Source organism: Schistocerca piceifrons, chromosome 4 (assembly GCF_021461385.2).
Source record: "Schistocerca piceifrons isolate TAMUIC-IGC-003096 chromosome 4, iqSchPice1.1, whole genome shotgun sequence".
Lineage (NCBI taxonomy): Eukaryota > Metazoa > Arthropoda > Insecta > Orthoptera > Acrididae > Schistocerca > Schistocerca piceifrons.
In genome coordinates, this window is record NC_060141.1 from 38,307,143 (window position 1) to 38,324,142 (window position 17,000).

Genomic DNA, 17,000 nt, shown 5'->3' on the forward strand with positions numbered 1-17,000 from the left:
GAAGATGACTACTTGACTGGGATTTTGTTACTATTTCTAAGATAGCTTATGCTGGCATGTTTGGTTTCTGTCAATGTGGCATCACTGTTTGAGAATGTAGCTTGTTTTTCAATTAATTGCTCTGGCCTGATGTGATTTTAAAACCTTACACTATATCCCTGTGCTTCGAGAATGCAATGAGCCTTGGAATGGATAAATATAACAAATAATGACCTGGCTATAAACATAGATTACAATTTGGAATGATGGTTATTCTGACATTGATTGGGAAGGTGGAGGAGATGGTGGATATGATGGAAAGAAGGAAGTTGGATGCATTGGGATTGGTAGAAACAGGTCATAAAGGAGAAGGGAGGAGGAAGTTGAATAAAGACTATTGATTATATTGGTCTGTGAATGAGAATGGAAGGAGTAGCAGTGAGGGACAGGTTAAAAGAAGCAGTGGAAAGAGTAAATGATAGGATGATGAAGATAAAAATATAACTGAAGAGAAAGGCCTTGGAGGTACTAACAAGTATATGCCTCACAGGTAGACTGCACTTCCGCAGAAAACAAGACCTTGAAGAAGAAATGCAGAAACAGCTGAGAGGAAAGAATGTCACAGTAATGCTGGATTTAATCACACTTCCTGGAAGAGAATGACTAGGGTATGAAAATGTGCATCTAGCAGAGGGTGGAGGCAGTTGTATTGAAGTAGGTGAAAGATTGCTGGATTTCTGCTGAAGGAAATGTTTGTTAGCTTGGAAATCCTGGTTCAGAAAGATTACCTGCTGTAGTAATGATTTGAGTAGATAATTAAGAGTTGACTATATGCTCTATGTTAGCAAAATGAATAGGAATTTCACAGATATCAAGGTAAGGGGTCTTGGATAGTGGCCATCACCTACTAATAATGTTCCAGAGAGGGGTTCAGGATAAGGAAGGGATGGAAAAGCAGGATAGGCATTTAAGGATATAAAAGCTGAAAAAAGAAGAGAGCAGGATAGAGTATCATAGAGCATTGAAGGAGAATCTCCCAGTGGATGAACCAAGAACAATGGAAGAGGTATGGCGAGGATTTAAGAGAACATTAGTAAGTGCAGTTAAAGTAGTATATGGGAGGACAAACAATAAAAACAGATGAAAATAAACATGGTGGAACGAAGAAATGCAAGATATAGTGCAGGGAAAGAATAGAGCCTTTAGGGTGTGGTTCCAGAATAGAACAGTAAAGACAAGAGGTGAGAACCCAACAAGAAGAAAAGAGCCAAAAAGGAGTGGTAATAGAGAAGAGAAGGAGGTGGGTGTAAGAGTGGGCTAGAACAATAGAGGAGAACAGTGAAGTTTTTAAAAGGTACTACATGAGAGGATTAAAAATAAAAATAAGAGGCAGAATGATATGGCAGACTATGTTTGAATGGTAAATAAAAGTGTCCAAGACATGGAAAGTAAGGACAAGCTCAAGATCATGTGGAAGGAGGATTTTTAAGAGCTCTTGAAACCAAATGGAGACCTGGATGAGGAGCAAGAAATGGAAGGGAAATAAGAGGAAATGCAAACAGAAAAGGAATTAAAGTGGAGGGAAGTTATAGATGCTTTGACAATAATGAAAGGGCAGAAGGCACCAGAAATGGATGAGATGAGTATATTAATGGTAGAACAGCAGAAGAGTTGGGAATACAGGGACACTGTTGAGTGGTGGAAATTGAGTGGAAAGAGAGAAGGATTCCAGAAGACAGGAAGAAGGGAATAACTGTCCCGATCTTCAAGAACAGTGTTAGAAAAGAGTGCAAAATATATTGGGGAATGACATTGATGAACCATTGTGCAAAGGTTTTTGATGAGTTTTGGAAACACAAATTTGGACAAAAATAGAAGGAAGGGTGAGAGGAGAGAAACACAGATTCAGAGTAGGAACGTCTACAGTAGGATCTAACTTTTGCTGTAAGATAGCAACAGGAACACCACTATGAAATGAAATAGGTCTGCTGTCCAGAAGAGTGTTTAAAGCTTCAAAAAAAGGAAAATGGCTATGTATCAGGTGTAGTGTGTCCCCACCCTGACATGCCTCAAAGATCTGGGTAATGAAAAGAAGAACAAGAAGTAAAATATGAGCTAAAGAGAGGAACTTCTTGAAAAATAGTATTGGAATGAGAAAGATGGTTAGTTAAGGACTGAGAGGATCATAAAATTAGTGGAGGAGGATCCACTACAGGATAGGATAGAGGAATGAAGACTTAGATTCTGTGTATGTGATAAGCGAATGGAGGAAAAGATAACCATAAATATACACAAGATGAAAGAGACAAGAAAAAAAAAACCAAGAGGAAGATGAAGGGACATGTGGGTGAAAGGAGTGAAAAAGGAACGGAGAAGACTGAATCAAGGTCGAGACAGAGAGATGGTGGGAAGGTAGAAGATGAAACTTCCTGGCAGATTAAAACTGTATGCCGGACCGAGACTCGAACTCGGGACCAAGTTCAAGTCTCGGTCCGGCAGACAGTTTTAATCTGCCAGGAAGTTTCATATCAGCGCACACTCCGCTGCAGAGTGAATATTTCATTCTGGAAGGTTGAAGATGATAGAGAGGCTTATGTTTCACACAGACCCAGCCAACAGCTGGCTGTACAAGATGATAATGATCATGATGATGTCACTGGGTCAAGAAGCATATTCTTACATCTTCATTACTCTTGGAATTTTCTTCTTTCCTCTAAATGTCAAATGTAATCCATATATGTTATAGTCCTCATAATAATTTGCTAAATTTATGGACTCTATTGTCACATTGGGACATATCATTGACAGAGGCATTTGGCATGTGGTTCCCAAAGCAACTCAGCAACGTGTATCTCATAAAATCAAAAAAGTCTTTGGAATAAATTTAAAAATCGTTTCAGCAAACACAGTCTCATGCAAAATGTGGAGAATGCTTGCCAATCTTTCACTCAGCTTACAGTCTTAGGAAGTTTTTAACCAAACATTTATATTCCTTGAGGACCAGTATTCTCTATTACTAGCAACACTCTCTTGCTGTCAACATAAGCTTCAGGAGCCACATAAAAGTGACTAAGAGGTCATAGATGGGTATTTGGTAGGAAAATAACAACAAAATTAATGTCATTCAAGTATTTGTGTAAAATAATAGACAACTGTTGGTCACTGATCAAAGCAAGCCTGTGTCAATCTGTTAAGCGCCATTCGGGCTGGAAGTGATGGTATTTGTTTCCTTAAACATCCAGAGGAAATGAAAATGCATCTTGTTTAGTATTTTGCTGGTTCAGCAGGGAGGGCACTTGGCTGTGGCATCTTTGAGGATTGCATCAACACTGTTGTCGGCAGTTGAATAGTGCATTTACCTGTGAATGTACAGATGAATCTGTAGATTTCACAACAACCTCTTTGTAACATAAGCAGAAGCTTTGATTAAATCAAAGTTCAACTTTATCAGTTTGTTTGAATGGGTTATGACTCACAAAATGGTAAGAAAAGCACTTGGTTATGCTTTATGAGATATAGGGAAATGAGTAGTTTATAGGTGGTTTTGTTCTCCTGGCAGGAGATTTTTAACATCCCTTAATGTGAACTTAATGCTTGTTTCCACTCATTGGCCTTAAGGAAACAAGCATGCAAAATTGGTTTCACAAGTAATCTGACGATACTCAGAAACAGGTGCACAACAACTTGCTCAGCAATTGCTACTTGTTAGCAAGTGAGGATTTCCAGTCAATCCCGCTAGTATTCCGATTTTATTTCATTATAATTTTTGCAATACAGTTAAGTCAGTAGATGAATTAACAGCTATAGCATATGTGGATATATGAGAAAAACACAAGATGCATTGTTGGCTGCATGAAAGGGCTGTTTTAATGCCAACAAACAATAACATTAAGTATGTTAAAAAGTTAAAAAGCTTATCTAGGAAATACTGAGAAACAAGTCTGTCAACCTTTCATCTATTGATTCAGTAATGGATAGGTAGCAAACTGACAAGAATTTTTAAATGTTTGTGGGCTTATTGGATAGGCTATTCCAACCCTGTCTCGCACACATGCATTAGTGCACATAGCTCACCTGCTAGTCAGGTGCAGGTGATAGGCTATTTTCCAGGCAGCCATATTTCACTGCATTGACACCTTACTCCGTAGCGCTCACACACATTTTCTCAGAGATATAATGAGACATTTAAATAAGTTAAATGTGCACTGCAAGGGAAGCATCTAGTGATTATTAATATGGCAATAAAATTAAACTGTATGTATTTGAAAGGAAATTTGCTACAGGAAACTTTAACTGTTGTCAAACAATGGAAAATCCAGGATGGAATAATGACAATATTGGGCTTGTCTGCAACTTAACCATTTCCTAATGGCCTTCATCACAAAAATCTTTCGCAGCAGCATGATTGGATAAAATCTTCTCTTGAAAACCAATAAGCTTTAATCCACTTGTGAATTACTGCCATGAATAGAATAAAACCGGCAGAAAAGTTCCACAAGCATAATCAAATGCCAGTATTTTTTAATCAAATAATGGAAAATCCAGGCTGGAATGTAACGATATTATGTGAAGGAAAGTTGCTACTCAGAGATGCTGAGTCGCAGATATGCACAACAAAAAGACTCTCACAGTTAAAGCTTTCGGCCATTAAGGTCTTCAGCAGCACCACTGCATGATGGGAGTGGCGACTGGGTGGGGGTAAGGAAAAGGCTGGGGTGGGAAGGGGAAGGAATAGTATGGTGGGGGTGGTGGACAGTGAAGCACTGCAGGTTAGACGGTGGGCAGGGGAGACTTGGGGGGGGGGGGGGGGGAGTGGAGTTGTGGAAAAGGAGAGAAATAAAAAGACTGGGTTTGGTGGTGGAATGATGACTGTGTAGTGCTGGAATGGGAACAGGGAAGGGGCTGGATGGGCGAGGACAGTGACTAATGAAGGTTGAGGCTACAGGAATGTAGGATGTATTGCAGGGAAATTTCCCACGTGCGCAATTGAGAAAAGCTGGTGTTGGTGGGAAGGATCCATATGGCACAGGCTGTGAAGCAGTCATTGAAATGAAGGATATTGTGTTTGGCAGCGTGTTCAGCAACAGGGTGGTCTACTTGTTTTTTGGCCACAGTTTGTTGGTGGCCATTCATGCGGACAGACCGCTTGTTGGTTGTCATACCTACATAGAATGCAGCACAGTGGTTGCAGCTGAGCTTGTAGAACACATGACTGGTTTCACATGTAGCCCTGCCTTTGATGGGACAGTTGATGTTAGTGACCGGACTGGAATAGGTGGTGGTGGAAGGATGTATGGGACAGCTCTTGCATGTAGGATAGTATTGCTGGATCACTAATATCATGTCAACATAATATCACTGCAACAGTAGTTCAGTGTGTGATTATTTTTGCATCTTATTAATTCAAATGCTTATTTTATAGGTTATCCACAACCAGAGGTGAGCTGGACAAAGAATGGTCAGCCACTTACAGCCAAGGAAGGTTCTGTAAATATATCTTGGAAACTTAATAAAGCTCGTGTAGAACTCAAGAATGTTGGTGTGAAGGATGCTGGCAGGTATACCTGTACTGCCTCAAATAAGGCTGGCTCTGCCAGCAGTACAGCTGATGTTGTTGTTAAAAGTAAGTAAACCTGAAATGTATTCATGGATAAACTCAAACGACATTCTTGGCAAGAATAAAAAAAACTGTAAAACTGCTATGTCTGTCCACCTGTCTGAACACAATAATCTCCAAAACTATGCTAGGAAAATGATAGATTGCTACTCACCGTAAAGATGATACCTTGAGTTCCACACAGTTCGGAGTAAAAAGATTGTTCCACATTTAGCTTTTTACCAAACCCTTCTTCAGAAAAGAAAACTCACAGAAATTCATACAAGTAAGCAGACCTCATACATACTTCTGGCAGCTTGGTCTGAGCTGCTGGAGATAGTGGCCATGTGTGCATAGATGTGCTTCCTTGTATGACTGTGTGTGTTTTCTTTTCTGAAGAAGGCTTTGGCCAAAATATAAAAGTGTAACGATCTTTTCATTCTGCCTGTCTGCAACTCAAAAGTTTTGTCTTTACGGTGAGTGGCAATCTATCATTTTCTTAATATTGTTGATATTCCAACCTGAATTTCTGTTGTCTGATTTGATCTGCAAAACTAATACATGAATTTTCATGGGGTTTTACAGGTAACTTGAGCGTAGTTCGAGGCAATGTTTAAGCTCTATTTCATCAATATAAGAATGTGGAAAAAAATATCAGAATTTAAAATTTTATTTAAAATCGGTGCTCAGCTTAGTAGTTTGGGTGTGTAATCATCACAGTGTAGGCCTACTACACCAAAGAACCATTAGATGGTGCTGTTAGTTTTGTAGTACACCAAAGAACCAGTAGATGGAATTTTAGTGTTTTGTAATTCAATGACAGATGTATTTTTGGAAGTCTAAGAGGTGTGTTCAAAAAATTGCGGAAATATGTCCACAAAATGTTTCTACACCTACCTTTTACTTATTGTGCATGGTCCCTGTGAAATACTCTCCTCCATAATTGATACACCACTCGCAATTCTGTTTCCATTTCCAGAAGCAGTCTTGGTTTGCCTCTTGCTGGATCACACAAAACGCCATCTGCGAATTTTCTTTTATCTTGTGTATTGTTGCAAAACTTCATCCATTCAATGGGGTTTTCAACTTGGAAATAAAAAAGAGTCTGCAGGGCCAGGTCTGGAGAATATGGAGGATGAGGCAGCACAGTGATTTTATTTTTTGTGCAATAGTCCGGGGATGAATGTGCGAGTGTTTTATTGTGACGCAAGAGCCATGAATTGTCTTGCCACATTTATGGCCATTTCTGTCTCGCATTTTCTCAAAGGCATCACATCATGTCCCGATAGTACCATCAATTAACAGTTTGTCCCTGTGGCACGAATTCATGATGAACTAATTGTTTAAAGTCAAAGAAAACTATCAGCATGGCTTTTATATTTGACATAACCTGAAAAGCTCTTTTGGTCTTGGAGCATCTTTCCCAACCCATTGTGAAGACTGAACCTCAGTCTCAACATCATAACTTTAGACCCATGTCTAGTCACGAGTTATGATTCTCTTAAGGAACATCTCATTCTTTTTGTGCAATCCAAAAGCTCTTTATAGATTGTGAGGTGAAGATCTTTGTGGTCTTGACTCATGAGCCATGGGATAAACTTGGTGGCAATACAATGCATACTAAGGTGCTTTGTTAGAATTTCATGACAACTGAAATGTTACATTCTTCTGCAATCTCTCGGACAGTCAGTCTTCAATTGGCACACACCAATTTTGTTGACATTCCTGACATGAGCGTCATTGGTAGACATCGAAGGGCATTCTGAATGACAGTTGTCTGTAACTTTGATCCAGCCATTTTTAAACCATGTGAACCATTGTAACACCAAATACAGCTTAAGCACTCATCATTATAGGCTCCCTGCATCATTTGGTGTTTGTCTGTAAAGCTTTTCTTGATTTTCAAGCAAAATTTAATGCAGATGTGTTGCTCCTCTAACTCTGCCATCTCGAAATTCACAGTGTGTGTCACACAACACTATACTCAATGCAGCACCGAACAATAACTAACAGACATAGAATAATGAAACTTCCAGCAATTACACATTAAATACAGGCATGTGCAGGGATGCCAACTACATTTCACTCCAGCACACCAAAGATGCAAAGTTACGAATGTCCTGGAATTTTTTGAACAGACCTCATATGACGGTGGCAGTATTATGTGCCACAATCTTAAATTTGTGAATACTAGTTAACAGCAAATTTTCTAAAAGACTGAGGACAGTCCGATCTCAGGAATCCAATTAAGATATTGGTGAGAGTTTCTGCAGCTTGAGAACATCAGGCTTTGATTTGCTCTTTGGAAACTTCCTCCGAAAGTGAGGCACGATGTGACTCCGATCGAGAGGATCATACTTTATCTCAACCCTCTGAACACTTTGTTCTCTGGGGCTTAAAGTTACTTCTCTCTGGTGTAACATCATATAAGTGGAATTTTTGATGGGAAGTGGTGTAGACAAGTGAGTTTTTATTGCCCAAATCCTGTTTGTTCCTAACAATTTACCATTTTGCTTTAAGCATATACAAATCTATGTGAGCTTATGTTATGCCGTGACTGTAAACAACACACAAGGCCAGATGTGTTTTGTAGACTTGCACTGTAGTGCCAATTGATTTGTCGTATATCCAACTCTGTGTGGCTCTTTACTGTGTTAGTGAAGCAAATGAGCAGTTTATTGATGTCACCAATCATACTACTTATAACATTGTATACAAAGTAGCTTTATATGTCAAAATTAAATTCCAATGATGGAAAACCTAGGATGGAATAATGAAGATATCTTTCGAAAGAAAATGAGAGGAGCATCATAATTCAAAGGACAATAACAGTCGAGATACAGATTTTCACTACATTTAATACTTTAAAGCACTGCGGGATGTCATGAGGCAAAATAAAACTATACATTACACCAAAAGAATAAAAAGTTCTTAGAAAAATATTACAAAAGTGTGGTCTGTTATAAAGGTAGCAGCAGAGAGGAAAGAGAGTTCTTTGGGTATCAAATCCATTATTATTAGTGATACAAAACAAAGAAGAAAAGTTAATTTAATTGGCACAAGGAAGCATGCAGAAAGTTTGGAAGCTGCTGTTCTGAAACATTTCTGTCACATGAAACCCCATGATACAGACAAGATATAGATTTAATGAATTAAATGGTTCACTGAGGAGAAAATTTATTCAATGAACATGGTTTATTCTTGTGTGTTTTAGTTTATTGAATCACAACAGTGACATGATATTAAAATTTTGTTGGCAATCATTGCTCTAGATAGTATATAACTACTATGACAAGTTATTTGGTTTTTCTCATTTTTGTTCGAGAGCTTTGTAGAGGCAGAAAAAATTTAATACCCCTCTATACATGAGCCTTATGAAGCAGTTTGTGAAGGCCTTATCCAAACATGGTTAATGTTTCAAGTATCTCTATGAGAACACACACACACACACACACACACACACACACACACACCACAAGTGTTCACAGGTGCATACATGCACATGGACCTGATACATGTGCCCAATATGTGTGGAACACACACACACACACCACAAGTGTTCACAGGTGCATACATGCACATGGACCTGATACATGTGCCCAATATGTGTGGAGACAGAATGGCACAAAATTCACAGTAGTGTTGTCTGTTTATAAACCAGAGGCGAATGGATTGTGGCGGCTGTGATGAGAGAAGATGTTTGGAACAGGAAGTTATAATGAAATACTGGGGACTGGAGGGAGCAGACATAGATTTTGAACAGACCATGCCAAATGACATATTAATTATATTACAAAGCACAAAACTGAGGGGATGCAACAGTATCTGTGTGTGTAACAGAGAGAGAGGGAGAAACAAAGGGGCATGGGATGTACAGTATTGTGACAGATTAGGAATGAGGTGAAAAATGACAGGAGAGTAAAAGGTAATGATAAGTTAGTGGATGTGGAGTCAGTTGAGGGTTGGGAGTAGTGGAGGTCTAGGCCAGGTGGCCTTTGTAGGTCAGTTACCACCTGTGCTATTCAGAGAAGCTGGTGCTGGGGGAGGAGGAAGAGAGAGAATCCTTGTGGCACATGTACTGAAACAGCTGGTGAAATTACTGGAGTGTAGTGCATTCAGAAGCCAGTTAGATGGGTCTGTGATTAGCCACTATGTAGCAGTGACTCATTAACAGCATGGACTACCAATAATTAACACCACCTCTGCCATGCACTTCACAGTGGTTTGCAGAATGTAGATGTAGATTCTTCTGCAATAAAAGGTTATTAAACAAAGTAGTGACCTTATGAAGATATCAGTAATGCTCAGGAGAATATTATTGTTTTTGTGTTTTGTGCACTGACATTAGCATTCAACCCTTATGATATAATTTTGTACAAAAATAGCCTGATATGTAATTTATGTGCTCTGTGTTGGCAGAAACTGTCTTCCCTCCTGTGTTTGGTCGACGTTTGCAAGCCCAGGTGGTCAAAGTTGGCGACAGAGTGGTAATGGAAGTTGAAGTAACAGGGACTCCAGAACCAGTGATTACTTGGATGAAAGATGGAGAAATAATAAAATCTGGAGATCAATATCGGCTCAAGTCACAAGGCAACTGCCACTCTCTTATCATCGAGAAAGGTGAGCAGATCTTAAACCTCAAGTATTAGGGTCATTCAAAAAGATATGAGCGGGAGGCTGTAAAATGAAACCTCTGAAGGCATCGTAATGCCACTGCCTGTGGAAGAAAGTGTGGTCCTTCTAAGAGCGCTGAGGCCCCAGACTCGATGCCAGAGGGATGCAGCTGCGCACCCACGTGACGGTAGAGCGAGCATTTTCATGCATCGACCATCCACTGCACTCAGTAGAGCTGAAAGTGGAGAAATGAGGGCTCCAAAAGAAGAGCAAAGAGGGTAGTGTATTTTCTGTCAACAGAAGGCATGTGGGGAATAGAAATTCATCAAATAATGGCACAAGTGAACAGAGAGCACTGAACATCTGTTGCAATTCCAACACTTGGTCTGATCTGTGGGGCAGTGGTTGCCACCATAACTCGCCAGTCATCAATAGTGAGGGCACCTACCTGTTGGACAAGGGTATAGTAATGTAGTGTGGCATTCCAGCTCATATGTCATCAGCCAATGACATCCGTTCTTCCCTGAAATATTTGTGCCATCCCTTGACCCTTGCAATGGACATGCTGTACTCTTCATACACTTGTGCCATTCTTTGATGAATTTTCATTCTCCACACTCCTGCTGTTAGGAAACACGCTACAACCCTTTGAGATTCCATTTGTCTGTTTTTAGCACTGAGGGCAGTAGATGGCCAACACATGTGCATGCGCCCTTTGTTTTCATGTCACTCTAGCAGCAAATTTGGGGGCTTCAGTGCTCTTACAGTGATCATAACTACTTCCATAGGCAGTGGCATTACAGTCCCTTCATTAGTTGTTCATTTTACAGCCTCCAGGTTGTTTCTTTTCAAATGATCCTAATATATACTGCCACTTATCACTGCTAAACATATTTATCTGTGGACTCACACAGTTTGCTGTTCTCCAGAAATGATTTGGCAACATATTACACCTGCAAATGCTCATGCTCTCAGAAGTTACAGATAATTTTTGAGAGCATGTTTTTCCATTTCATTCCAAATTGGCTGCAAGGGACAATCACAGAAGCAATATCCCCAGTTTACCAATCTTTTCTGTCCAGGTTCAGTTTGAAAATGTTCTGTAAATAAGTTTCATTTTGGCATGTGGTACTACTTTTATGCATTATGTTTTAAATGAAGTTCAGAATGACACTCTTCAGCAACTTATAACATGTGACTGTAGGCTTTCCCAGCGTAAACTATTGATGAAGGTTTCTCGTGTCTCCAGCCGAGTGGTAGCGTTGATATCTCGCGACGTTTCTGTAAGTGTCATACTACCCATCTTCTGGCGAAGTCTTCACCAGAAGATGGGTATTATGACACTTCCCAAAACGTCGCGAGATATCAACGCTACCACCCGGCTGGAGACCCGAGAAACCTTCATCAACTTATAATATATTTGAAGTAGTTGTAGGTTATATGCTTGCAGTCTTTCTTTGAGCCTAGGATGAACTTCCTAAGATTCTTATTGGCATAATTTAACCATCAATGTTTTTTGTTTTGGGTGGACTTCGATTGACATTGTAATGTACTGTCATCTACTCATCCCAGTTTACCTGGAAATTAAATCACAAATCAATGAATATGAAATACTGAATTACAAAATAGTTTAAAGCTTAGTCCACATCAGGATTCATTGTTACATGTCTGAATAAAATCAGAATCGGCACTGCTGTGATTCAGCCCTGCAACATGTTCTCATGTTTCCAGGGTGTATTGCAGGTCTGAAGTGATACAAAATTTGAGTCCCATCGAAAGCAGATTTCCTGACATAGTATGGACATATTCAGAGGAAGTTTGGCTCAGTCTTGCACATAGTTGTCAATGCTACTGTATCAACTAATGTGGTTGTGCTTTATATTTTCCAATATGCAAATGACTGAAACTATTTTGAAACTAATTGAAGATCTTCAAATGAACAGCTGCATATTACACATATTGAAAACACAAAGCACAACAAGTAAGGACAGGCATTAAAATATTTGTCAGAAAAGTTTCGCATTTCAATATTGGAAGCAGAAAAAAAAGTCACACATTGCAAAGCCAATTTGGCAGGAATCCTGGAAATTAGACAAAAGCAGGAAGAGTGGTACTTTTCCTAAGAAATGTTCCTGGTTCGGATATGACACTCCTATGTTTAATAGTTTGTTCAGTACTTATTATGTTACATAATTTACTGTTGTTCTGTTTCATTATTGTGTGTTTCTTATACATCATGCTTCACTACAATTTCATACCTACAATGTATAAATAATAAATAATGCAATTTCAAATCTATGTTAGAAAAAATATGGGAAATTTTCCACTTACCTTGATGTATGCTTTCAAAACACTGATGAAGGCTTCACATTCTTCTGGGATAAATAAAGATATACTTTGTTTAGAAATCTTGAAAGTATATGTGAGGCCTGTAAAAGAATCTCCACTGTAAGCCTCATGACTGGTGAAATCAATATTCTAGCACACACTGGAAAATCCAGGCTGGAATGACAGTATTATGAAAAGGATACATTGCTATTCAACATATAGTGAAGATGTTGAGTCGCAGACAGGCACAACAGAAAGACTGCTAAACAAGTAAGCTTTTGGGAAAAAGGCCTTCTTCTGAATTAATTCACTTCAGAAGAAGGCCTTTTGTGTAAAAGCTTACTTGTTTAGCAGTCCTTTTGCTGTGGCTGTCTGCTACTCAACATCTTCACTATATGGTGAGTAGCAATTCATTCTTTCCATAATATTCAAATCAAAATTCTAAATTCATATTTTGTTTACTGATCTTGCACCTAACCGCTTGTGGAAGCTGTTCAAACTCACCGGTGTTATCTTTAAAAGATTCACAATCCCACTGCGATCTTCCAGTTTTAATGTATCCAGGAGATGGTTCATTGGTAGCAATGAATAGCTTTTGTATCCACCATCTTTTCTGTTTTCATTTATTTCAGAAGTAAAAGTGAAACTCAGGGCCTGCATAGGCTCCCTTGTAGTGTGGAGAAGACTCTTGGTTCTGGGGCTGTCCCTGAACAGATTTGAGGCATTGAATCAGGGCAGTCCCACAGTAAAGACCCTCAGCATTGTACTAGGCTTAAAACTCGGAGCATATTCTAAAGTGTTAAAACATTGAAGTAACTTTTCCAGGTGACTTGAATGAGGGTGAGGATTTATATATGTAGTTCTGTATCATTACATCTCTCTATATTGTAATGGTTCTCCAGGCCCCTATTATAACATGAAACAGAGCCATAAAACTTGTATTATTATTGTATTATGGGAGTAAAAAAGCAAATTAATCTTCCCATACCCCTTTCCAATCAAGACAATTTTTCTGAAATCTTGCTATGTCATAATAGGGCTAACGAGAAACAACACAATATAGTGGCACTGGACTAGACTGGTTATAATTGTGTTGGATGGAGACCACTTGCAATGCTGCCTGAATGTTCTCACATTTTACAACATGCTGTGGTCATTCAGTCAGTCTTTATTCAGTCTGACAGTGGATGTAGAAGCTTACACTATCCTGAATGCCAGATAATCCTTTCACGTTTGTGGTCATCAGGGATCACAGCTGAAGTGTTCATGTTTTATTCATTTAAATCACATATTGTTAGCAAAGGATAAAGTTACAAGTGGGAATTGTTTCATAAGGGACTTAATCAGTGTTTTCTCGTTACAGTGTCACTACCTTATTCTGGTAAATACACAGTCAAGGCAAAAAATTCTGGGGGTGAGGCACAATGCATTGCAGACTTTGTTGTTTATCAGCCTGAACCAACTACTGAAGTGGTCAAAAATGTTATATTTGAAGACATCATTCAATCGGAAACACAGGTATGTACAAAATGTCAATTAGTGTTCCTGTCTGAGAAATCAGAAAGATAAAGGATAATGCTTAATGAAGTGAAGATTACCAGGAAGCAGCTGAAATATCAGGCATTAAAGAAACTAGCGGTTGTTTGATATAATTCTCACTGTATGCTTCAGTGATTTGGTAATAGTAGCAATGAAATTATACTTCAGCCTGATAAGAAATATTTCTACGTCGTCTTTTATATCAGACTCTCAAAATACCAGCTCTCTCTCTGTTCACCTATTTTTGGCTTTTTCTCTCATATACACACTTACTTTAAAACAGTTCTTTACCAGCAGTGTTTAACAAGGCTGTCAAGACTGAGTGTGTATTATGTGTTGAAATGGATTTCAGCAGTGTGCCAAATTCAATATAGAAGGTACTTCATAAGTAGGATTAGAAACACCACAGCACCTACTACCTATCTGACACAATCAGATAATGTTCTGTAAGCATTTAACAAGTTATTAAACACTTCAGATCAGTGATATAAGAATCGCTGGGACTTAGTCTCATACAATTCCACAACAGCTGCATGCTGTGGCATAGTGCATGATTCAATACTGGCACTGAAAAAGAAGTGTCATCGCATGTTGAGCAAGAGCATAAGTTTGCTTTTTGAAAATACACTTTCCTTCCCCCAAACATAACTGCGAATCGATCTTAACTTTCTATAATAGTTTTAGGTAGAAAGTGACTGATCATGTCGCCTGCATTCCTACTTAAAGAAGAGAAACATTTCAAGAAACACTATTGTTCAATAGATCCAGCTTCCTACCCCAGAAAATTCACTTAACCAGCAATTTTTTCAGTAAGTAATGAAAACTTCTCCTTTTCCAGAAACCTGTTTTCACAGCTGATATTTAGCATTCTTCTTCAAATTTTAAGCATCAATTCACCCTGTAAAACCATGCCTTAAAGTCTCCAAATGCCACATTGGGAACATTGTTTGTAAATACATCTTAGGCTAACTGAACCACATTGTGGATTAAAAACACTTGACACTGAATGTTTCTTTTCCATTTTGAAAGAGGAAGGAAAGGAAATTATGTACCAGATCTTAGCTGTAAGATGTATAGTACATGTTTGTAATTGTGACTGTTTATGAAATTATTGTTTTTTTGACCAAGTGGTGAGCAGGTGCATTATCATATAGGCACAAGATTCCACCTAGCCCTTCCCCGATTACATCTCATGCAGTACACTCTTCATTGGTATGAATTCATGCTGAGCATAAACATTTGCTAATTTTATTTCCATTAGGTCACTGTCTCAGTCTTTTTTTAACGTTTCGGAATCTACCAAAGAATTTCTGTGTCTGATAAAACTCCTTCTTTAAATCCTAAAACAACTCAGATCATCCACATTTGTGCTTTGAATCACTGCAAATTTTGGGAGAGGGACAAATCTGCAAGTTAAAGTATTTTGGTTATTTTTATTGAATAACATCCTTTGGAATAAAGTCCTGTAATGACTCATCTTCAAGAAAGAAAGTTTTCATTGCTTAAGATGCATGGTAAAAATAATAAGTGATGCTCACCCATGATCATCTTGTAGACATCTGTGTAAGGATTTCAGTACAGTAAGGAAAGTTCTGTCAGAATGTAATTACTTTAGGAATGAATGAGAACTCTTTTACATGCAGACACCTGTGTCACTGTATTGCTGCTTGAATGTATGGACACAGGTGTGTGTGTGTGTGTGTGTGTGTGTGTGTGTGTGTGTGTGTTCTCTAGTTCAACAAAGGATTTTTTACTTTGCATTTAATGATAAGTCATGCTGGCAGCTTCCCATTTGGTATGGTTTTCCTGCGAAGAATCACATATTGGAGTAGTTTCTTTCATGTGACAGAGCGTCTAAAATTACTGTTATTCTTGCCTTTTCATTGTCAGAACTTCATATAGATAACCTTCTTCTACATCCTCTTCATTTGCCAGCATTGTATTTACACAATTCTTGTTTTGAAGAGTGTCGACTGAATGACTGGTGTGCATTTTCATGTGTTTCCATTTGTTCACTGTCACTTCCAGCAAGTAGACAACCTAAATTACCCTGGGTACCTACACAGTGAGCTAATTGAGGAAAGTCCAAGTCAGTTTTTTTGTTAAGTTTTTAATAGTCACATGTTTATGTTTGGATAGATCATGAGGAGAGGAATTGGATTATGGAATAAAAAATATAGGATGCCATTTTAAAAAAATGCATACTACTTGTTCATATCTTCACAACAAATAATTACAAGAAAGCACACTTCACACACACCATCACTATCTCTGGTACCTTCGGCCAGAATGCCATCTTGTGGAAGGAGCAGAGATGGTTCTGGTATGTCAGTGCCATGGAGATGTTTTTTTATAGCACCAGGATTGTGAGGTATAGGGACTGGCAGAATCTGAAAAGGTGGAAGTCAATGTGAAAGTTGGGATGGGATTTGAAGAAAGGAATTTTAAGCAGCATTTGAGGAACAAGATGTGAGGCTCGGAATTAGCTTGGGAAAGGAATATTTACCTGAAATGTTGCAGAAAGGTGGAACAGGGGTCCATTGTGACAATGGTGGCAGTGGGGAAATGAGAAATGATGTAGAAAATGGGCAAAGGAAGGCATTACATGGTTGTGAGATGAGCTGGATAACAGAAAAAGACACATAAAAATGCACAAATACATAAACACCCACAAATACACATAAAGGAGCTCTGACCAGAGCTGTCAGTGATAGCAATCATGTGTGCATGAGGTGTGCTTGCTTGTGTGTATATGTGTGTGTGTGTGTGTGTGTGTGTGTGTGTGTGTGTGTGTGTGTTTGCCATCATTTAAGGTTACAAGAAAGCCAATCTTGCTGGTTAACGATCCGCAACAACATTTGCTTGATACATTTTTTATTTTGATTCTGGATAAAGAGTTATTGGGGGTTGCCAAGACGGAGACACCTTGTATAACTGCATTTTA

General features: G+C 38.7%; 1 protein-coding gene across 2 annotated transcripts in view; it reads left to right on the forward strand.

The window, feature by feature from the left end:
* LOC124796341 (titin) overlaps positions 1-17,000 on the forward strand; it is a 1,000,763-nt gene that overhangs the window by 845,493 nt on the left and 138,270 nt on the right. For both annotated transcript variants that reach the window (XM_047260475.1, XM_047260476.1), the window contains 3 exons: positions 5,402-5,602; positions 9,995-10,195; positions 13,881-14,035. In XM_047260475.1, coding sequence (XP_047116431.1) covers positions 5,402-5,602; positions 9,995-10,195; positions 13,881-14,035 — 557 coding nt within the window. The remainder of the gene's footprint in view (positions 1-5,401; positions 5,603-9,994; positions 10,196-13,880; positions 14,036-17,000) is intronic.